General features: G+C 40.1%; 1 protein-coding gene across 8 annotated transcripts in view; it reads left to right on the forward strand.

The window, feature by feature from the left end:
- The window catches only part of DYNC1I1 (dynein cytoplasmic 1 intermediate chain 1), a 269,907-nt gene that overhangs the window by 12,212 nt on the left and 233,037 nt on the right, over positions 1–24,658 (forward strand). For all 8 annotated transcript variants that reach the window (XM_074340758.1, XM_074340755.1, XM_074340754.1 and 5 more), the window contains exon 2: positions 19,419–19,535. In XM_074340758.1, the coding sequence (XP_074196859.1) occupies positions 19,428–19,535 (108 nt within the window). In that variant the 5' untranslated portion in view covers positions 19,419–19,427. The remainder of the gene's footprint in view (positions 1–19,418; positions 19,536–24,658) is intronic.

Consider the following 24,658-nt stretch of genomic DNA (forward strand, 5'->3'; position numbering starts at 1 on the left):
GTTACTTTGCCTCCCTGTACCTCATTTTCTTTGTCTGTAAAACAGGAATGATGACAATACTACCACTTCCTAATGTTGTGGTAAAGTTGGAAAGAATAAATCCCACTTAATTTTCCATTTCTTATAGGATTTAAATGTTTTTCCCCTTGGATCATTTTCTTGTGTTTAGTACAAACATTGACTTCCTGAAATGTGTCACTTTTTTGGGTATCTGGGCCAAAAGTGAGTGTGGGCTTGGTCATTCCTGGGATTCTGGAAGCTTTGCCTTCCTGAATCAGGATCACATTGAGTATTCTGTCTGTGCTGAAAGAGCAGTATAGAGCTCAGGGTAAGTGCGCTGTAGGGGCCAGATGGTCAGTGTTTTTCCTGGCTTGTGAGTCATCCTTAGTCTAGAGACCTGTAGAGTATCAAGTTGGCCTCTATTCTGATCTTGGAATTCAGGTCTGCTGAGAACATTTCCTGGTCCCCCTATGTCTAACCCCGGAACTCCAAAGTCATGTTAAATTAAAATCTAATGTGGTACAAATGCAGTGTGGCTAAATCATGGAGGCATTCTGCTTGTTTGAGTCCAGAAAGTGAAAAGGTCCTTGGAATCAGCACCACAGGTAAAGGCTTGATGAACTAGTGTGTGGGTATGAAAGACGGGAGGCTGTGTGGCTCATCTTGGCAGATACACACCCTCTCTTTCCTCTAGCTCTTCTTTGGCTCGCCCCTTCCCCCACCACCCCTCAATTACCAAGTGGGTGAGCATGAGCTGATGTTGCAGAGAGCTTGTGGGCTGTCGGTAGGTGAAGCGGAGGGCATGAGGGTTCTATCTTTGGCAAATAGGTAGGAGGACACCTATCTATTGTAGCCCAAACTTCTAGGAGAAAGGAGAGTTCATATCAATATAATGGAGAAAACTTTCATCGATTTAAACTATTCCAGCTATGGATGGGCTGCCTTAAGGTAGTGAGTTCCGAGTGCTCAGGGGAGCTCAAGATGTCACCACCAGTGAGGATTGTCTGTGAAGGGATTACTGCACCCATGAGAGGTCAGATCAGTATTTGGTGATCTCTACATTATATTTTTTCCAAATTTAGGAATCTGTGATTTTGTGTACTTGACAGAGCCTTCCATCACTCTTACCTCTGGTCAAGTTCTGCCATTCACTTGGGGCCAACAATAAGAGGACAGGGGCCAAACTGGAAAAATAAATGTGACAATCTATGTCTACTTCTTTTCCCATGTAACTGTTCAAGTTGTACCATTCATTCTTTCACTCCATTCAATAACCATCTCCTGAAGCTTCTCCCAGACACGGGAATGCTATAGCAGTGTCAGGCCCGGTGGAAGGAAACTCAGTGGCTTGTGACAACCATTAAAAACAAACAAAAAATGCTTGCATCTCACTTCATTGCAAACTGGCCACCTCACCATGCGGTTGAGGGCTCTTTCTCTCATGTGTTCATTTACTTATTAATTCAGTAGTCTTTTAATGTGCCTGGTGACACTCAAAGCCTGATGCATCCTAAAGTCGTTTCAAAGGCGTATGCCAGGAACTCCTACTGTTTCCTTTTTACAGTGTGAAGACCAGAAAACTACCAGATAGATGACTTAGGAGATAGAGTTCCCACCCTGAATGCTTATTTTATGCAAAGAATGTATTACAAGTTCTCATGTTTCTATTTTGGGCCCTTAATTTCTCACTTTTCCATTATATCCAGCAAAGGGGTGACATGTAAGGGAAGTGTGAACTCCAGTTGTTTGCATTGCTTAACATTTGAATAGATAGGATTGGTTTACCATGGAAATGTTTGATTTTCATCCAGACTCTTACATGTTTTAAAAATAAATGGTGTTTTGCTGAAGAGAAACAGGACCAAAGGGCAGAAACAATCGACCTGGGTCAGTTATGACCCAAGAGTGGAGCACCAAACACACACCTTTGCAGCTTGTTTCCCATGACACCCCCTCGAGCCCATTTGTCTATACGCTATAGTCCAGTTGAACTGTTTGCCACTCCCTAAACTTGGGCTGCTGCCTGCTGCCTCTGTCACTTCACTCAGGCTCACTTTCCTTCCACAGGAAATATTCCCCAGTTCACATGGTATGTACATTTCAATGTCTGGTTCTTACGGCCCCTCCTTCCTGAAGCTCACTGCGTGTTCCAGTTCCTGCACGATCTCCTTCATGCTCTAAACCTCTGTTGCACACTTATCCCATCCTCCCTTGCAGTGGAGCTCGTGTCTTCAGATCTTACCATATTACAAGCTTTTTGAGACAGATGCTATCATGTCATTTGTGCAAGTCCCCAAGTACCCAGAGCAGCACTTTGCACTTTGTAGGGGCTCAGTAAGTGCTCATTAAATTGCATTAACATAAAGATAAATTTAGCATCGTGGAGTCAACTACTTGGGTTTCCTACGTCTCAGCATATTAGAAAAGTTGGTTGATTAGTGTGCTTTTCCCTCCTTTACAAATATGTGGGGGGCCTTCCTCAGATACCCAAGGCATTCTCACTTCTCCCTCCATCAGGTAAATCATCCCACTCTCCCTCTCCTCTGTCCCCTTCCTGTAAGTGGTCACTGCAGCAGATCCTGGAGTGGTGGGGAGAAACATACTCTCATCTACCAAAAGAATTTGGGGTGAGGTGACTGTACGTGCATTAAGTGTGGGTGCATGCTCACGTGCTGAGAACATGAGCAGGTGACACTCTTGGACATCGACTTTCTTATCTATAGTCAGGTGTCACGTTGCAGATATAGAGACAGAGGTTATCAGGGGCAGCCAGCTGTCAACTATTCAGATGGACAGGATTAAGGTCTGAAGCTTAGTTTTGAGAGTCGAGATAGTAAATTGTTCTTATGTAGCCAAAATTCTCTAGCAGCTTAGTGATGAAATTACACCACCCAGTGCAAGTATATGTTGTATATTAGGCTACAAACATAAAATGCCAACTTACTCATTTGCCAGGAGAAACCTCACTTCCCACGGAATCACAGTGCCCTTGCTTATAGGTCAGTATTCTGAACTCTTCTGTGATGTCAGGTTCTTAGGCCCTTGGTCTCAGGTTTGAGCTGGGCATAGTTGGGCCAGTACTAGCTTGAGGACATTAAGGGTAATCCTGAAGGCTCAGTCCAGAGGTAACATGGGCATTGAAAAATCATGCAGATGGTCCAAGTATGTAATATATTCAAAGGGCCAGGAAGGGAGGCGGAATCCAGGTTTGGCAACAGAATGGCAACTGAAGACACCAGATCCAGCAAAGGGTTGAGAGGGAGGGTTGGGGAGCAGATCTAGGAGAATCTCAAAGCCGATGGAGCTTGGACCCTTTTTATAGAGAACAAGGCTGTGAGGAGAGGAAGTCATTCACTCAGGTGCATTTTTGAAGCCAAATTTTTTCATTCAACAAATGTGTATTGAGCATCTACTCTGTACCAGTCACTCTTCTAGGTATTGGCAGTGTGTCAGTGAACACTATGGTTGAAATCCCGGCCTTAATTGGAGCTTAAATTCTAGAAGGAGCGAGAAACAATGAAAAGTACTTAAATATGTGGCAGAACATGTTATATGGTGATACATGGAATGAAGAAAAATAAGGCAGCAGAAAAGACATGGAAATGGAGGTGCAGTGGGGGGAAGTTTGCTCTTTTAAATAGAGTGGTCAAGTGAGGCCTCAGTGGGATGCAATTTGATTTAAGTTTTGAAGAAGCAAGTATTTCAGATGTTTAAGGGAAAATGTAGCAGGCAGACAGGATAGTAGATGCTAAGTCCCTGAGGTGGCAAACTACCTGATGTGTGTGAGGAGCAGCAAGGGAGCGGGTCTGGAGACGGGATGAGAAAAGTGATGGGGCTGGACTGTGTAGGGCCAAGGAGGCGACTGTAGGCCGTTGGCTTTTACTTTGAGATGGGAGCCAGTGGAGAGCTTCAAGCAGAGAAGTGACATGATTAGACTTGTGTTTTTAAAGAATTACTGTTGCAGCTGAGAATAGACTGCGAGGGAGGTCAAGGGTAGAAGTGTGGAGACCTACGTTTAGGAGGCCTTTGCAGTAAGATGGATGAAATGATGGTGGCTTGGACAGGGTGATTGATGGCAGGGGAGTGGTGCAAAGTAGACAGCTTCTAGATGTGCTCGGAAAGTAGAGTCTGAACCATTTGCTAATGGATCAAGTGTGGGATTTGATAGAAAGAGAAATCGGGAATGACGCCAAGATTTTTGGTCTGAGTTAGTTGGAAGGCTGGGATTACCTTTAACTGAAGTGTGGATGACGGAAGATTGGATGTACCTGGAGCCAGAGTATGGGGAGTGGTCGTCACAGTTGGTGTTTCAAGATGGTAGCCTGGCGCCATTGTGGGACTCCCCTAACAGATGCACAGGACAGATGATGTCAACTGGTCAGGGTGTCCTTTTCCCTGGACACATTAGAGACAACCTGAAAAATGCACACTTCTTTTCCTGTCATCTCAGACTCCATTCTCCTTGAATTGTAATAGTTTTTATAGTTGTTCACTAATTATGTGGTGGATTTCCATTGCGTTTGGTCAACCCTAGTGGTGATGTTTTGATACTATCACGATAGTTTTGACTTGGGAGATGTCCTCTGTTTTAAAATATGGTCTATTTTAACTCTCAGAAAGTGATCATGCTCTATTTCCATTAATTCCAAATTATTGGAGAGTACCTGACATTATCATCTCCCACCACCCTAATGTTGTCACTCAAATTGGGTGAATCACTTTTATGTCTCTACTCTGCCACTTCCTCCGGCTGTGAATTGGTGGCACACGTCTAATTGCAGTGATGTTCAATCAAAGAATGATCAGGAACAGGGAGGAAAGGAGATAGATGTGTGCATGTAAGTTAGTACTTACTTTGGATATTTTGTTACTCCTTAGCATGGTCTTGAAAATTGATATACAATTCTTCTTTAATTCTTTCTGCCAAACTTGGTTTTCTTCAACAGCTGATATATACAAGCCTGTATCCTATTTTTACTCAGAGACAGATGGTTAAAACTGACTCCAGCTAAAAAAAATTGTTTTAAGTGTTGAATTAAAATATACCCATGAGTATCAGAAGGGTTTAAGCCTTTCAGAACTAGTTGAGAATCTGTTCTGAATACTGCCTCATTCCACTGGGTTATCCATTTATGTACAGAATGCCTTGTGCAGCCAAGCTTTTCAGATGGGTATTTGCTTTCTAAAAGGAATATAAAGGTTGTGCTGATGGGACAAACAGCAAATACCCCAATCCTAAGGGTCATTCAGCATTTGTGTTGACACGGTCTGTGGGAAATAGGCCGTGGTCTTGCATTTCTGGCAGTATTGATTTTTTTGCATTCTTATGAGCAAACCAGGATAGTTGAAAAAGTGGGTTAATCTTTGTACATCTGCCTTGATGTGTTCGTGCCTTGAAGTATCGAGGGATTTATTTTGTATTTGTTTCACTTTCTTTCTCGGGTAGATTTAAACACATAGAGCTGAGTTTGCTTTGGTCATTCTATTGTAGAGCTTCCCCACCAGTGCTCTGTAAATGGATTACACATCACATGTGTACCCAGATATTAATCTCTTGGCCCTCAGGCTAATTAGAGCCCAGGTCAGTCTCCTGTAGTAATGGATGAAGTTGTGCAAATGTCATCATGATCTATGGGTGTCATATCATACAAAATGTTTTCTGAGGAAGGACCAAGGCAGAGATAAATTTATTATTTAAAATTTACCAATTTTAGAATGGATATAGCCCAATGTATTTCCAACTCTTTCAACTGCAACTAACAATAATAAATAATACTCTGGATGCATAACAATGAATGTGTGTATATCTAAAACAAGCTCTGTGAAACAATTGTTGCCCTTCCCATGGATAGTGCATTCTAATAGTTCTAATCTATTAATCGCAAATATTGCTGCCTGTGACTACTAACTTGATTTTGCAATCTATCAATGGGTTGCCGCCCATGTTTAAAAAGACTGACGTGGTGTGTATTATAAGCTAGGAATAAATGATCTAGTCTTGTACTTGCTCAAATCCGTCTGTTTCCCTGTGGCCCACAGCGAAGTTCAGACCCTTTAAGCATGGCACAGCAGACCTTTGACTGTAGGGTGACCAATTTTTCCAGGTTTGCCTGGGATTTCTCTGGTGTGAGCAGTGAAAGTCCTGTATCCAAGGAACCACCTCACTGCAGTACATACTGGGATGGTTAGTCACTCAACCTTTGGGATCTGGTCTCTGCCTGAGTTTCCATCCTCATCTACCTCTATCTTCTTTTGTCTCAGCATTTCCTCTATGCCAAGTGACTTGTCCCATAGACTGGCCATTCTCTTTTCTACCTCCCCACCTGTGCCCATGCTTCCCTCTACCTGGGAAGCACCCCTTACCTTCTGCTGCCTGCAGGTCTGGTCTTCCTCTGTGATGGTTTGGGTCTTCTCACTGCCTTGTGAGCACAGATTACATTGATTTATGGGATCGTTAGTAGCTCTGTGTCTTTCTGTCTTATTCTTTATTACCTGTTGAACAAACATGAGAGGAAAAATTGCTGGACATAGAGTGAGTGACGAAGGCAAAGAGAGAATACAAAGGAAATGGAATAAACCAATATGGATGCCAAGGCCAGTAGAATGGAGCAAGGGAAGATGAGAAACACATGGTTCCAGGCGTATACAATATTTATGAGTGTGTGCTCTGGAGCCTGGGGTTTGAATCTTGGCTTTTCACATGTCCAAGTGGTTTGCTTTGGGTGTGAGGATAGAGTATGACCTTAGCAGGTCACTTCTCTATATGTGTTTTTCTACTCACCATAACTTCAAGGGCAATCGATAGTCCTTAAAATTACCGTGTCTCCCCAAAAATAAGACCTAGAAGGACAATCAGCTCTAATGCATCTTTTGGAGCAAAAATTAATATAATACCCTGTCTTATTTTACTATAATATAAGACCGGGTCTTTAATATAATATGATATAATATAATATAATATAATATAATATAACATAATACTGGGTCATATATTAATTTTTGCTCCAAAAGACGCATTAGAGCTGATTGTCCGGCTGGGTCTTATTTTCGGGGAAACACGGTAGATAGGCTTAATTACAAGTTCATAAGTGTTCTATAGTTAATTTGGGAGGGTATTGAATTAAGTGGTTTTAAGATGTTGTAACCTCTGAGCATAGTTTTAGAAGATTAAAATTGACTGTGAACATTTATATTGCTGATTTACACTGAGAAAATCTATTTTGGCTTTATTATTTAAGCATTAACATTTTCCTTCCCTTATTTTTATTAATGTGTCTTGATTTTATTTCCTTTAGTATGATAGTTTAGATTTGTTCTTATTTGTGAGTCGCAGGAACATTGGGGTAGCTTGAATTTGCCTGCGTTCTCCATCAGGATAGAATGCCCACGGCTACCAGGCAGTGCTGTCTTGATTTAACTTTGCTGCACAGAAAATCTGGCCCCTTTATAGGGACAGCAGGCAAAGGACTCAGAGTCAAAGCTAAAGCTGGTTATGTCTGAAGATTTGCTTGTTACCAGTTATTTATCAGCCCTACAGTTTACCTGAGAGTTGTTTATTTTTAGACATGTTCATTTATCATCTTAGCAACTTGGAGAAAACAGCTTTAAATGCAATAGATGGCTCTGTTCTAAATCACTGATATTTTTTCTTCACTTAAAGAGAAAACCCAACTATCAGCGTGATGATTTATGCTCAAGGTACCTTGGGTGACAGATTCTAGATTGCTCAATTTGTTGGTTGAGATAAACAATAGAGGCTGTCGATTATAAATTGAATAGATTTTGCTAAATAATCCTTTTAAAGACAGAAAACAGATAGAAATGTAAGCCAGACAGGAAAACATTAAATGAATTGGTACACAATGGTAATGATTTAGGAAAAGATAATTCAATGGATGAGGCCATGCCAGAATTATGTGTTTGTTGTGCATTTGTACTAATGGATGAAAAAAGTTTATTTCCCACCCCCACAACCCCCATTGGAATAAAGATTTGTTGCATAGTAAGGAAGAACTTTTTTGAGTTTGGTCATTTGGAAGCTTAGTGCACTGACCCAATGTAATAATTATGAAAAAAAATTCCAATAGTGACGTTGTGGGAGACTTCACATTTCTATCGAATGGTTATTTAGCGCTTCAGACACATTTATTGAGCACTCACTGCCAGGCTTTAGAAGTATAGAGATAAATTAGACGTGGAAGGGCCATGTCTAGAGGAGTTTTCATTGCAACAGAAGAGAAGCGCATAAACAGAACAACCAGGCATAAAGGGACATATGGCCCAGGTTCCAGCAGACTGTGCACAGGGTGCCCCAGGGCCACCATGCAGGGGTGCTTGGCCCAGGGTTGATGCCCTGGGAGGCCTTTTTGGAGGGGATGTGACTGAGCTGAGACAGAAAGATGAGTGGGCATCATCAGGTAATGGACGGTGAGAAGAGCATTTCTGTAGTTACAAAGCTACGAAGGAAAGAAACAGCTTGGTACATGCCACTAAAATGTGAAGTGAGGAGTAGAGAGGTAGACATTTGGAGAGCAACTTCTGTGCCATGTTAGGGAGTTGGGACCCATTTTCCAACTAACAGGCAGTCATCGATATGTTCTAGGCAAGGGAGTGGACTCATCAGATTTGAGTGAAAGAAAGGTCACCTTGACACGGTGCAGAGGATGTAGGGGACCACTAGGGAGCAGGGTTAGCACAGAGACAGGAAGCTCAGAAGAGCATTGCAGTTGTCAGGTGAGCCATGTGAAGACTGGCACTGAGCCGTGTGAATGGACATGGATAGGCGAGGGCAGGCTTGGAAATATTGGGTGGTGAAACTGGGAGTACTGGTGAGAATCAGCTGCTGGGGTGTGATGAGTTCAAGGATCTCAGGGCTGAACAAGGGAAAGACGGGACCATGAGGGGGCAGCATTGCCCAACACACTTTATTGGGCAGCACTTGGAGAGGAGTGCATGAGAGGAGATACCACTCATAGCAGGAGACCTTCCAGAGACAGCAGCATGGAGCCACCACCCACAAGGGAAAGAGGGAATCAGAAAGCGAGGGAAGCAACAGGGAGATGGGGAGTGTCTGGGTCGGAGAGCTCCAAAAAGCAACAGTACTTAAAGGTCTCTTATAGCCACAGAGTGTGTCCTATCTATGTTGAGCAGATAATGGGTGCAGTTGTGCAGAGTGAGCAAAGCAGGCGAGCTCTAAATGGCTAAACATGCTTAGTTGAGTTATAATTAAAGCAATTTGATGCGCAGGAATTTGTGTTTGCTTCCAGTGGGCACTCACATCTAATGGTGCTAACCTGATGTGAAGACATAAACAATATAGGGACCGATACATCATTAACCCATTTATATAATAGCAAGTGTTTATTAAAGCCTACTGTGTGCTCAATATGAGGCTGAGGAGCCTCTGTGTAAGTTCCAAAGGAAGCTTACCTGTATCATGTGCAGTGGAGAAATCACCCTTTATGAAGTGCTCCTTGAGAGTGCCCGTTTAGATAAGGAAGCTCCTTCCTCTTTGCTCTGAAGGGCTTTCAAATCTCTAGGAGCACAGATACATAATCTCATATTATATAAAGTGTAGCGATGGTAGCCTTCCTTATTTGGTTTCTTTACTTGCTACCTGGCCAAGGCAGGTGACATATCTTTCCCATCTATTTTGACCCAAGGTTAGGTGTTTCTACAGGATCATTTGTGCAAGGCCTCACTTCTTTCTTCACTCTAGTTTTCTTTCCCACTCCTTTCTTCTGATTCTATTTTCTGCTTCCTTTTCTGCTCTACATCTTAGGGACCCAATGCCAAAATACTGCCCTCTAGTTGTCCAAATTCTTCCATCTTTAGTTTTATAGTCTTTCAAGGATGCTACTTGACATGCTCATTTCCTAAGGACTCTTGATATCATCTGAGTGTTTCCTGAGGGAAGATGCTTTAAGAGATGAATGACTAGTTCTCTTAATTGAAGAACAATTCCTTTTCCAAAGAGAAGTATGTTGAGTTTCTAAGTTGGTGGAATGCACGGTAGGGGTCAGAAATCACTCAAAAATTTTCAGAACTTTTTGGCAAAGATGACAATGGCTTTTGAGTCCTTTAAGTTTTAAGAGCTCTCAGCTCTACTCGGTTAACTAGATGAGAGGGCTGATACCCTATGGATTGATTTTTCTCTCTAGCATAATGGGCCTCTGTGCTGAGTGCTTGAGAGTCTCTCCTGTTGAACGTGCTGCAATTGCCAGCGCTCGAGTTACAGCTGAAGCAGTATGATGTGGGTAGCTCAGAATGGTGAAATAGTGAAAGTAGGACTAGAGACAATATGCAGACACAAAGTCTTAAATATAGCTCAAAAACCCAACAAGAGAGACACTAAAGGCTTACTTTAGAAGTATTGCCTGATTTCTTAGTCAGGAACTAAGCCAATATAAATGAAATTGAAACAAGCCTAGAAAAATCAACATGCATGCTTAACTATATGTATATACTGAGATTTTTTCCCCCGTCCAAACCAATAGGTCTCTATTGACATAAATAGATCTTCATATGTAGATGAAACTCTGGGTAGTTTGGGACTACCCAGGATTGGCTTTGGTGGTATGACTGGGAATTTTCAGAGGCAAAGAAAGCCTTTTGCTCTTAAAGTCAGCTGTCTCATGCAATTTACATTTGCTGCCGCCAGGTGGTGACAGAGAGTGATTGCAACATTCTGGAAGTAGACTGATGGGATCCACCAAAAAACCTTTTGTTTAAGAGCTTTCTTTTGACTAAAATGAGTAAAATCTTGAACAATGAAAGGGAAGCATAATTTAGTAAAAGTATTCAAGAATAAGGAGATCTGGTGTTTCCAGTTCTGACTTGCCCACTTAATGGTTGTGAATTTAGATAACTGCATCACAATTTTTCTATTCATGGGTAAATACTGGTATTGGATAATATCTCTGAAGTCTTTGTCCTGAAACAAACATGTGTAATTGCAATTGTTAAGACAGAAAAATTAAAAGAACAAAAGAATAAAAACTTCATACAATAGAGAGGTTGACATTTTCTTAACAACCATCTTACTTCACTTAGAGAGGCTAAGGCCCATTAATGTGTGTGTGTGTGTGTGTGTGTGTGTGTGTGTGTGTGTGTAGTAGGGGAGAAGAAGGAGTGAGAGAAGGCTTCTTAGTTTGTCTTCCTTACCTACTACCTGGCTTAGGCAAGTGAGATGAGAAATCTTTCACACATAGTTCTATGGAAGTTTTTTTCAAGGTCTCACTCTTTCCCTAATTCTAGTTTTCCTTATGCTGTATCCAGAAGTCTTAGATCTTCCTGGTATTTCTAAATCATTATAGTTTTTTCACTCTAATCGGAATTTTCTATGCTCAGTGACTTTGCTACTGTGTCTTTTATGCAGAAGAAACAGCTCTAACCACCTTTGCTTAGGTTATTTATATAACACTTAGCAAAATTTTGTTAGTAAACATCTCTATAGGCTTTAGAGCCCACTCTATCTTATCAGAAGTGGGTTACGGCCAAGTTTAGTTTGGGATCCCTGAGGATCTCAAGATGTGTTTGGGGATTTGTAATGTCAAAAATATTTTCATAATAATGCTAAAATGGTATTTGTCTTTTTCACTGCATTGACATTTGCAATGATAGTGTGAAAGCAATGGTAGGTAAAACTGCTGGTATCTTAGTATGAATTTAGATAGTGGCACCAAACTGGGCAAGCTGTGGCATCAGGCATCACTGCTACACACTAGGAGTTTAAAAACAAAACAAAACAAAACAGTTTCACTTAAGAATGTCCTTCCTGAAGCGGAACAAAAAATTAGTTTATCTAATGCCTACCCTTGAGCACACGTCTTTACTATGACAAATAAGGCACTTCTGCTGCCTACCAATGTTCAGGGTTGTCTCAAGGAAAGCATTTGTGCATTAGTCTGAGTTGCAAGCTGAGCTAGTTGCCTTTATTCACGAAACTAGTTTTGTTTTTACTTGAAAGAACAATTCAAAGACAAACTATGGTTATTTAGACTTGGGCATTTGGCAAACATTTTCTTAAAAAATGACACGCTCTTGTCATTTCAAGAATGTAATTGACAATATTTGTTGCTAATGATAAATATGTGAGCTTTCAATCAAAAATTAGAATTTTGGGAAACTTATATCTGCTACCATGAGCTTGATGGCTTTTCCATACCAAAAGACTTTTCTGAAGAGTTTGGTAGTAATATTATCAAATTTGGTTTTTGGATATTGTACAATGAACTGTGTCCACATTTCAGAAGTCTGCATAATTTCCTAAATAATTTTCTAAATAACCAATGCATGATGTTTTAAAACCATACATGGATAAAAGATTCATTCAAAGTTTAATACAGACCAGTGGATTTTAATATAACAGAATTTAAAAAGTTCATTAAGAGGCAGCGGTTAGCTCAGTTGGTTAGAGTGCAGTGCTCTTAACAACAAGTTTGCCAGTTCGATCTCCACATGGGCCACCGTGAGCTGCACCCTCCACAACTAGATTGAAACAACTACTTGACTTGGAGCTGATGGGTCCTGGAAAAACACACTTAAAAGTTAAAAAAATAAAAGTTCATTGATTATTATGGTTTCATGTTCACATTGCAATTGAACTTTGAGAAACTGCTATTTGTTGATTTTTGGTGTAATGTCAAAGAATATCCACAGTTACCAATACTCCTTTTTTGGAATACATACGAGGTGTGATCAAACAATATGGTGATGTTTAAATTAAGCAGTTCTGGAAGTCCTCTTTTGTGAGTGTCTTTAGTTGCGCTGTCGTGGCTGCCTTGATGTCCCGAATAGATTCAAAATGTTAACCTTTCATGGTCATTTGACTTTGGGTAAGAGCCAGAAGTCAAACGGTGCCAGACCTGGTGAATAAAGTGGATGATGACACACCGTAATGTTTTCATTTGACAAAAATTGCTGTACCAGAGCAATGTGTGACTTGGAGCCTTTCCGTGTGATTACAAAATACGGTGACTGCTGCTTCTGAATGCCATCCAACGGAAAGGCAGGAAATCTTCAATACTAAGGCACCTCGAACCTTAGTAACAGTGTGTGACAAGTTTCAACTTGTTCAGTGCAGTCAGTGGGTGTGAGCTACTGTTGAGAGAAGGTGTGTTTTAAAGTGTGCTGTAAATCATCCTCCATCATGACAATGCTCCATCTAACACATTGTTTCTGGTATATGGCAACTTATGTCAAATAAAAACATTACAGTGTGTCCTCATCCATCTTATTCACCGGATCTGGCACTGTGCGACTTCTGGCTCTTCCCCAAGATCAAAATGATTCGGGACATGGAGGCAGCCATGACAACACAGCTAAAGACACTCACAAAAGAGGACTTCCAGAACTGCTTCAGAAAGTGTCAAGAATGATGGAATAAGTGTGTTCAAAGTGAGTGGGAGTATTTTGAGGGGGATTAATGGCAATGTGTCTTTTACTGTAATACATTTTTAAAAAATTTAAACACTCATCATAGTTTTTGATCACATTTCGTATTTATGTGTGACCAGATTTTCTTCACAACTAAAATAGTATATCACAACAGATTGAATGCAGAAATAGGTACAAGAATCCAGTTGACTTCTATGGAGCCAGATATTAAAGAGATATGTGAAAATGTAAAAGAATTACACTCTTCTTAATAATTTTTTTTTTTTTTTTTGTCTTGGAAAGTATGGCTGTTTTTTCATAAAATTTTTTAAACGATTAACAAGTTTATTGTTATTTTTAAACTAATTATTAAATAAATATTTACAATTTTATCAGTTTTAATTTTTTTAACATGGTTAATGTTAATAGATATAACTCACATAAGCCAAAGCTCTTTGAGGTCCTTGATAATTTTTAAGAGTATCAAGGGATGCTGACACTGAAATGTTTGAGAGCTGCACATCTACAGTATACGTAGACCAGGACTGGATACCTTCCTACAATGAGATGGATTTCATTAAAATTTTTATTTTTATAGTGTACTGATGGCTGTAAAAATTTAGCAAGTAACCCTCCCACATTATTCACCAGCCATCTCCCTCCTGAGACTTCTATAACACTCTTTTTATTGACAGTGTAATATAGCTGCACAAATGGACGAATGGTTGTTGTCCCATTCATCCCGTGGCTTCCTGTCCAAGCGCAAGGAGGCAGCTGTCTTTTGTGAGAAGCTGGCAGGTGAACCGAGGTTGTGAAAGATCAAATTTCTTATGCATACCTAGTGGCAGATGAAAAGTTCAATAGCTGATAGTGAATTGCTGACAAGAGCAGTTGTCTTCAGGCAGGAAAAGAGAACTTGTTTCTGGGTATCTTTTTTCTTTTCTTTTTTTTTTTTTTTTTTTTTTTGTCAGTGAATCTGACAACAGCTGGGCAATGATTTACACCTCCTAGGATGCTGACTTTAAGCTTAAAAATAATTTACATATGCCAGCATTAGAAGTGGAATCTCAAACTGCTGCCAATTTAGACAACCTACAGGAAATAGAGATGTATATTGTTCAAAAGCTAAGCCTAGGGAGTCTCTGGTTCTCGGCAGCTGTGTAAACAGAACTCAAAACCCTTTGCTTCTCCTCAGTTAGACACTTGGTGCTAAACCAGCCCATGATGATATATGCAGAGATGAAAATGAAGGTGAAAGATCTCATTTTGGGGTTCAAGAAAAGCTGTAAATTTGCCTTTCTTTATGGATGTTTGTGGACATAAGACGTGAGGGAGAGGCAAGGTTAACTGGGAAGGCAAGGGAGGTGTGAAACTAATTTTTGTTCTGTTTCCTCCCATCTCAGTTTCTCTCTCATCTCCCCATTCTTTCCTCCATTGATACATAGGCCCATGAGCCATTTCTGTGATGGAACACCAAGAGTGACCTCCCTGCAACTAACTTGTTAACTAGAAAAGAAGCTGTGTCTTCAGATGCCTCTCTATCCTCTGAGGGAAGTGGGTAAGATAGGGAAGGATATCTACTTGTGACATCTTGAGTTGTAATTCCTGTGTTCAGCAGAAAACTCGAGAAGAATTTTATTACGATTACATTAAATGCCGACATTTCACTTAAAAAAAATACTTTTTCTTTGAGTCCTACCTTTTTAGCCACATGCCTTCCATTTTATAAGCCATTGAGATAGAGAAGCTCCTTCTATTCTCTCTGACGTGCCTTACAATAAGCTCTAGGAGCACAGATGGAGCCTTCTTGCTCTGATTGTATTGCTATTAAATCAGTAACATGTGAGTATACGTTTAGTGTATTTTTCACTGTAACATTTTTTAAATGATTGCAGTAAACTTTGATCGATGGCTTTAGTTATTGAATTAGGGTGGAATGAATGATGGGGCAAGAATTGGCAGGGTGAAAAAAAAATAATAATATAAGAAGAAGCAAATTTAGTATATGAGACTCTGCTATGAGGAGAGCTGATCAGGGAATGGATGCAGCTCGGGGAGACTGAGCCGTAATTTCTCCTCGACCAGGGCAGAGTTAAGCCGCGGTGGGTGGGAGAGTACGTTGATGATCAATCAAGGAGGAGACTTACACCCAGAGGTGGGTTTGATTTATCTGCTTGACCCCTTACTATTTGTAAATGAAAGAGACCAGCTTTTTATGTGTTGGAAGCCAGTGAGGAATACGTAGCAGCAGGTAGCTCTGATTCTTATTTTCTTAAACTGAGAACCTCAGAATTGTCTTTACAGGGACCTGCGTGAGCCACCAGAATAACTCGTGGTTACCTATGCTTTCCTCCTTGATTTTGTTTTGTTTGATATGCGGGGAGACTTAGTTGGTCAGACTGGTAAGCTCCTCTCTTTTCTCCCCAAAAAATCCTGTGGAGTTCAGTGCTGACACTACATTTAATGCCACTATTTAAGCCATTTCACAACATGTAAAGGCCCATTCATTAACTGTAAATGTGTACTTGCCAAACCCTTTATGAGATACTCTTTTGAGATTTCTTATTCTCAGAGGGGCTGATGCAAAGTGTCTGCTTTGGAATAGATGCAAGTTATCAATAAGTGGACAGTCTAACCTTGTGGCTCTACTACCTTTAAAAAGTGAAGTGTTATTTGTTATTTGAAACATCACCACTTAATATAATTGTTTAAAAGTTCCCTGGGTGTTTTTGGTGTATGTTTTTAAAATATTGGCTCTACAGCTAGTAACACCAACTTAAATGACCAACATTGTCAGATATGTGTATCGGGTTGTAAGTAGACCTTTGCCCTTTGGAGAAATGTACTGAGAATACACCTTACTTCCCGCTGGTGAATGAAGTTCTTCACAAGAAATTCACAACAAGTACAGGATTACACGGTTTGCTCCTTAATGACCAGAATGTATAGCTGAAGTCTTGCTATTTGATGGGCTGGGAATGGTAGATAAAAGTTGGGGAAATGTGGGGGAGATGGAAACTTAGAGTTTTCTAAGAAGTTTCCACTAGCCGCTTTCAGCATAGAATGACACAGCTATCATTTTAACAGTGATTTTTCTGATTGTACATTTAATTTTTGACTGCAGGAAAATGTCAGAAACATAACTCAAATTGACCCCAAATTTCAGATGGTTTCTGGAATTAGGTTCCAACTTTGTCTTGCCAGGATTTTTGCCCAACAGTATTGATAAACATGTCTTGTATTAGTTCTATGGCTTCTCTTGAAAAAAGAAAATCAGAAGATCTGACTACTTGGGTCCATATTCTTCCATGTCAACCATTAGTTGGAGCTGGATGGAGCTGCCTCCTTAGGGCGTTGGGTTTCTTCTGTGACTGGCCTCAGTTACTGCTTTGCTCCCTCATGTTATCTGCCTGGCACATGTAAGACTTTGAATTTGTGGCTCAGATTTAAAAAGTCCTTTGTATACGAATGACCCTGAACCCTAGTCCACAGCCCCTGTGTCCATTCAGCTTCTCATCTCAGCTGTATATTGCATTTATGCATTCTTTCTGCGCAGAAGTCCCGTTGATCCCCAAATTGTTTTTGCATCGTTTCCTTCTTTGCCTTCTCATCCCAGTTTCACTGCCATTCTTCTTGCTCTCTCAAAGTTGAAATGCTACGAAATCTTTCCCTTTTACCTTCACCTCTAACAGCTACCCTGAGTTACTTCTTCCTTCGTGACTGTGCTGTCTGCAGTCCACACTCTTAACATTCTGTCTCTGTGTTCCCCCGGTGAAGGTGCCGTCAGCCCAGGTGGATGTTGGCTCCCCAGCCTCCCAGCAACTTGCCTTATTTCTAGTTTCTGCTCCCATCTGTTTTGCAGGCAGGAACATAAAGAGGCTTAATTAAGCTACTTCTATGTTCATTTTGTCACTTTCCCTTTTAAAAAGCTGCTGTGATTTCCCATCACTCATTTTACCAATTGGAACTCACGTTTCTCTTTTCCCAAGGCTGCACCAGTTGCCCGCACTTACCCATTCTTACCGACTCAGGTTGATACTTCCTGACTCGGGTTCAGCCGCATGTCTTGTACTCGGCCTGCTGGTTCCCTCTGCCACGGGTCTTTGCCCATCCATAGCTTCCCTTCCTTTGCAAGTTCCTGACCTCATTCGGTGTCTACTTCAAATTCCAACTCTTCCTCAAGGCTTACCCTGGCCCACTCCACCAGATCTTGATTATTCTTGTACTCTGCATTCCCCCTGAACTTGTACATTGGGATGAGCAGGGTAGTAGTTCAGACACGCTTCGGTTAGGTTCTGCCGTGTATCGACTATACAGTCTTAGGTCTTGCTGAGCCTCCTTTAGCTGAATTGTAAAAAAAGCATTAATAGTAACACCGGTCTCCTTGGGTTGTTGTGATGAAATGTGATAAGAAATGTAAAGTGCCTGGCACTCAGTAATCAAGAAGCCAATATCTCAGAGACCTCCCTGCCACCCCACATGCCCACAGCTGAGTTAGGCACTCCTTGAAGGAGACAATCTGGTTTGGTTCATCTTTGTGCTCTTGTGCTCTGATGCCTTATAGAGTGCCTCGCACAGATTAAATAGTCAACAAATATTTGTTCAAAGTGAAGACAGAGTTTGATCATGAATGGCAGATTGATTATTGTGATCATTGATATTTCACAAATCTTTGCCATCACACCATGAGCACAAATATGGACAGTAGGAACACAGTACACTTTTCAACTGTGTGTAATCATCAGAAAGTGTGTCTTAGGGTGACTGCAGGTTCTTCTTTTTTTTTTTAAGGAGGGCACAGCTCTCAGTTGTCCATGGGGGATCAAACCGGCAACCTTGGTGTTATTGGCACCATGCTCTAACCAACTGAGCTAACAAGCTAACACACCACCCCCCTGCATGTTCTTGATTACCTTCTAAAGACAATGACAGGGAGTTTGAGGACTTTTCATTATTTTGTACTCTTTGGCTCTTTTTTGCTTTCTATCACTGTCATCTACTTAGGGATACATTATATATTCTTCATACTTGCATACAAATAACATGCAAATGAATACTCATGACATTTATGGTTGGTTTTGTTTTTTAGGTTTCTTTAATTTCTATTTTAGGAATTTGGGTTAGAGGAGGTTCTTCATTTCTCAGTGTTACTATTTTCTTAGTTTCCAGATAGGAGCACAAAAGAAACAAATATCATCATTGGTAATTGGTGAGAGTCTTCTCCCAACTCATTTTATTTGAAAATATTTCCTGCACCATCACCACCAGCATCACCATCACCATTAACATGAAAATTAAATCTCAGATAAATTTTCCAAAGAACTTGCCATGGTGTTTATCTCCTATTCTGCGTGTTCACAAACATCTTTTGCTTTGAAAAGGGAAAGTGCCAGGATAAGCAATAATGCATCCTGTATGCAAATGGAAGTTTTGTAGTAATAGGGTTGTATTAGAGATGAAATTAATTGTGACAGTTCAGGAGGAGTTTTACGGGAAAAGAAGATTAACACGTTAGGCCTTCAGTGGTTGTCTTCCCTGATGCATATAATGTTAGGCAAAATGAAATCTCTATGTGCCCAAGCTCAGTGGAGGAATGTTTATTGAGTCCGTGGAAATTTGAGCAGGGCACTTTTCTAAGGGTTTATGACAGCCTATTTTCTTCTCGCAGTGTGATCCATTATCATGTAAATTGGAAGTCATGATGATGGTTCTTTTTCAGTTCTCTTATTTATTTATTTAGTTTATTTGTCAAGAAACTTTTACAGAAAATGCGCTGCTTATTCTGAAGTTGCTATTATTCCTCAGACAAGAATAGACTATAACATTGTATTTCTTCAAATATTTATATATACATAAAGAGGGAAGAATTTATATAGAGTGAGACCAGATCTAACTTAACATGTTTCTTTGTTTCTTTGATATAGGCTAAATAATACAACCTGTTATTGCCCAACACTGGATTTCCTTTTTAAAGACTTTTGCAATGCTAATACAGAAATGTTATTTTTATATATTCACATTTTTTTTTATTTACCTCCAAGGAAACCAACATGTCTGACAAAAGTGATTTAAAAGCTGAGCTAGAGCGCAAAAAACAGCGCTTAGCACAGATCAGAGAAGAGAAGAAACGGAAGGAAGAGGAGAGGAAAAAGAAAGAGGTAAGTACAAGGTGTTGGGATGTTGGAGAAGCAAAGGAAAATCACTTGATTCTGAGGGACCAGTTAAGTGGATAAAGAAGACCCTCTAAAAGAATCCATTTATAATGCCTGAGTAAAATAAGTGGGTATCTGCATACTCAAAGTAATAAGATTATTGCCATGTGCTATGCACTGGTCAGGCACCACCTAAATGCTGGGGAGCATTTGGTCCAGAGGTCCCCAAGCCCCAGATTCATCCCAGACTTGAATAGCACCCTGAAAGTGGGCTGTGATGTCTCTATTGTTAGAAATTCTTTAACTTTTTTGAGTCTCAGTTTCCTATCCTTAGTATGGGAAGGGTAACATATTTATTTTGTGAGGTTGTAAGAATTAAAAGAGTTAATCTTATAAAGCACATAGGAATACCAAAATATAGTTAATATTTAATAAGTGTTAGTCTTAAGAAAAGGTTTTAAAAAAAACTACTGGCAAGAACATTTTAGGAGAAAAATAGAGAATGATGCCAATGGATTTCCATGGTTTCCTAAGTGGTATATATAGAGGGTGCCAAAAAAATGTATACACATTTTAAGAAAGGAAAAAAAAACTGTATTAAAATTGTAATAATATATACCGATAACAAAAAATGAATACAAGTCATGTGTGTACATTTTTTTGGCACCCCCTGTATTTTTCAGGGTAAATAAGAATCTGAGGTCTACCAAAGGGAAAACTGCATTTCCCTCCTTTGGTGAGAGGATGATCATAGTAGAGTATACTCTGCTCCATGGACATAGAATTATGAGATATTAAAGCTAAAAGAGGTTTTAGAGACCTTCCATTAAGGTATTTATGTCAACAAAGCAGCTGACACCCAGAGGTGAAATGTAGCTTTTCTGCCTGCGAGACCAGGAATCCAGACTCTCGATTCAATGCCTGGCTGTTGTGTCATGTTTTCTTCTGCTGTCTCAGTCCAACAAATAATTTATTCGTCTCCAATTTGTTGTGACAGTAGAGAAATAGTCCACATCTTGTACAAAAAACAAATGCCAAAGATAGTTTTGAATAGTTTTCCAAGAAGAAAAGTTTGTGTGCTTGATTGTATAGAAATCAGAGCTGCTTCCGTACTCACAGTTTTTCTTTGAGGAAAAAGAGAATGCATTTTGATACATCACAATCTGAGTCAGTGTTATTTCATATCATAAGGCTGGAGGACCAAGGTAACAGATTTATAATAATTATTTTCCGACAAAGTAAAACGTAATTGCAGTTGCATTTTAGCCTTCTGCCATCTTATGTCTCTCCATTCCATTACACTATGATTGATACCATAGTTTATTTGTCCTTGCCAGTGTGTATAATCTTTTTCCTTTGGAGATCTTTGCTGTTATAGATGCATTCTTTGAATGAAGTGGAGGTGAGACTTGACAAGGAATGGGCATTCATTTCCCTGCAAAGCCAAAAAAAGCGTTACGTTATTATGCTTCCTTTCCTTCAAATGTCAATACTTGCTGTAATTTTAAAGCACCTGTTATCCTTTACTAATAGCCAGTTTCCTTTTAAACTGACATTCTAATATCCAACTTGAATTTCATAGAATTACCACAAAATGCGATGTGATATGGGAAATCTGGTTCCAAATTATGCTGTCTGCTTCATCTTTGTTATTTTATACATTTGGAGGGACATTACAGGCAAACAAGACTGATGGAAACAGGCCACCCTTTTTGTTTTTCACACCAAGCAGCCTGATGGAGTTTTGGTTTGTTGCACAGCAGACAGAGCCCTGGGAGATGGGGGGGTGGCAGATGGTGGGAGTGTGTGGAGCACCCGGATTGTAGGCGTTCCTGGGCCTTTACCTAGAACTGGAATTAAAGTCACACAGTCTTGGTTTCCTCATTTCTAAACTTAAGCCTTGCTTCATGGACTCCCATGGCAATTCAGAATCATAGTCTCCCACCTCAGAGTTTTTAATTTGAAAGACCCAAATGGGACCAGATTTGGGGAGCCACTGGACCACGTTATCTTAAGATCTGCCCTGGTTAAATCCTGTCCCTCCGCAACTCATCCCTCCAAAGCAGAAACCTGGGGTCCTGCTTTCACCACCACCCCTTCCCCAACTTAACAGTGGTCATCAAATCCTGGACAGATACAACACTCTCTTTCTCCCCCACTTTCCTTCTTTGTAAAATCCACATTCCAGCCAGACTCAGCTACTTACATAGCACCTATGGGCCCTGCTCCGTCTGGACAGGGAGTTCGTGAATATTCTCCTCCCTCTGTTTTTACTCTTCTTCTACTTCTCCCTATTACCCTTCACCTGGCTGTTAACTACGTGTCATTCAGTTCTCATCTCAAATGTCACATCCTCCAGAAAGCCTTCTCTGATACCTTTCTGCATCCATACTAAGTTAGTCCTGCCCTATCCTTGACCTTATCAAGCCATTTAGCACAAAGCATCGTATTTGCCTCCTCACTTGTCTGTGCAAGCTTTGGAGGACAGGCTGGATGTTTTTCACCACTGAGTCAATGTTCGTGCAGATTCTGCCACTACAGTAGGCTTTCAGTCAAAGATTATAGAATGAATGAATGAGTGAATAAATGAATACATAAGCTAATTAGGGCAGATCTGAGATGCTGGTCACTGACATCCTTCCCACACACCAGGAATTCTTTCTGCAAATTTCCTTGGAAGCTTCTGATCCCGGGTCTATGGGATGCTCCAGTCAACTGGCCACTGTCATTGACTCCTGAGTTTCAGATTTGCTAGTTTTTAATGTTGTTTATAGAGAGTTAGAAATAGCCTTAGGCTTATAGGTTTGATTTTTTTAACTTTATTTAGGCTTGTATTGTAAATAAAACAAATTTAGAATAAAAAGGAAACAAAATGCTCTTTAATGCTAATCTGAGTAACTAGTTTTGCCATGACTGAAAACTAGTGTGAATTAGGACCACCCAGGTTGATTGTCTCCACAAAATCCAGAAAACTGTGTACATGTCTAAAATTACCACTCTCTGCTCCTTTGGATGTCAACTGCTTTCTTGGTTGTGGTATTATGGATGAAATCTGATTTTAAAATAAATACAGTGGCCACCATTTGAGACACAGACCCAATTGCATGAAAAATTGGCTTTCATACAGCGAGGTGTATTTAATGGGGCCACCCTGAAGTTTCATCCTGCCCTTGGCCTTCTGCCGAATTGCTGCAAGGTAGGATGGCCGGAGGTTTACTGGCCTGTCCTCACTTGTTCCTCTAATAACCACACAGCTGTCTTTGGAAGAGTGACTGATAATTCTCCTTTGATCATTTTTTTTTCTTCGATTATCCTCTGTGGGTCTCAGCTATGATTACTCTTCACAAGCAGAAATATCATTTGCTAAGGAAGACATCTTTAGCGTACTTTTAATTACTAGTACTGAGAAATCACTCCTTATTGAGTCATTAAAATATATTAGGATTCCGTAGTATTTACATGGAATAAATTGAAAGTTTCACAATTAGGGCACTGGGTATAACTGTCTTGGATAAAGTAGCACCGTTTAGTTTAAGGTGCCAATTGGTAACAGGAACTGCCTTTATTTCCAGTAAACTCCAGTTACCTAATTTTACATTTTTCATGGTCAATTTGAGTGTTGATACCTTTCCTAAGCTTCTGTTACATTTAGATGAACCTTATTAATGTATGTCATTATACTGCCTGTTTCCTTAAGGATTAAAAAAAGGTGAAAGGCTGGGAATGAGGTGTAGAGGCCCCTTGTATTGTGAGAGTGAAATTTTGGAGCTGGAGTTTAGGAGTTCTTTTTGTGCACCAAGTATGGTTATCCATGTTTCTTGAATGCTTAATGATTAAAGTTAGAATAAAAAAACAAAAAACAAAACCAGATTCTTTGCCTTTCTGCATAGGACATGCATGACAGAAAGTTGTAGGTAATATGCCCTAAGTTTATTCAAAAGGAAAAGATTAGGCAGACCTTTTGCTGTTCATTCTATGTAAGTTGCTTTAGAACTTCTCAGTTTCATTACCAATGGCACTCTTGTCCTTCAATAAATTTTTATTGAAAGAATGAGGGAAGGTTAAACTTTTTTTTTTTTTGATCCTAGAATATAGAAATGGCTCTGAGCATGGAGTCACTGGAAGGTTAGATGACTCCTTCTAACAGTGATTCTCTAAAGAGGCTTTCTGAATGGGGTACTTCAGAAATTGGCTTGAATGCTGTATCATTCTAAGGTTCTATAGCTGTAGAATAGCATTTACCAAAGGCAGACATTCATTGAACACTTTTTTAAATTGAGCATCTACTATGTGTCTGGCCCTGATCTGGATGTGAGGATATCGTGGTGAACAAAATAAACACGTGTCTGCTCTCAGTAAAGCTGATAGTTCAGCTATGGCTTAACTCTTCACCATAAAACCAAACTATCCCATTTTGGCCTCCTAAGATGAATTTTGCTTATCTTTGTTTTTTTGGTATGTATTTTAGTAGCTACTATGGTAATTCCCTTTTCTTTCATTTCCCCGCTTTTCCTTCCATTCTTCTTTTTAACTTCGTGATATGTGAACATTGATATAGTTCTGTCTTTGCCTTTGTTGTACACATAAACTTTGATACCTGCTTCAGTAATTTAAATGTTAAAAGTGGGAAAAATTGTGAACTGTGACATCTTCATGAATAGAGATTAAACTGCCGTTTCAGAATTTTGGGTTACACAAAAGTACCTGAATTCCTCTAGTACTCTCATTAGCCCTTACCGGCCCCCATAATGGCCGTTTTCCCTCTAGTGACATTTAGACTTCAAAGATATGAGTGCATTTTAAGCCCGAGGCAAATGATAACAGAATTATTGAGCTCAGCACTATGTACAAAGATGCATTTTGCTTATAATCAGGGTGTAGATTACCATCTGAGAGTAAGTCAAAAGTTGCATGAGCTCTTTCTGCATTTGATGCCAAGAGTAAATGATGCTTCACTGCTGTGCAATGTACTCTGCACTCCGGAAGGAGGTCATGTGCCTGTAAGGGTGCCCAGCTTGCCCCAGAGGAGGAAGGTGTTTCTGATAACTGGATAATTGGTTTTTGACAAGCTTTAAGCCAGCTTCACTTCTGACAAAGCTTTGTCTTGAGATAGCTGCACATTGAATAGG

Source organism: Rhinolophus sinicus, linkage group LG09 (assembly GCF_036562045.2).
Source record: "Rhinolophus sinicus isolate RSC01 linkage group LG09, ASM3656204v1, whole genome shotgun sequence".
Taxonomy (NCBI): Eukaryota; Metazoa; Chordata; class Mammalia; order Chiroptera; family Rhinolophidae; genus Rhinolophus; species Rhinolophus sinicus.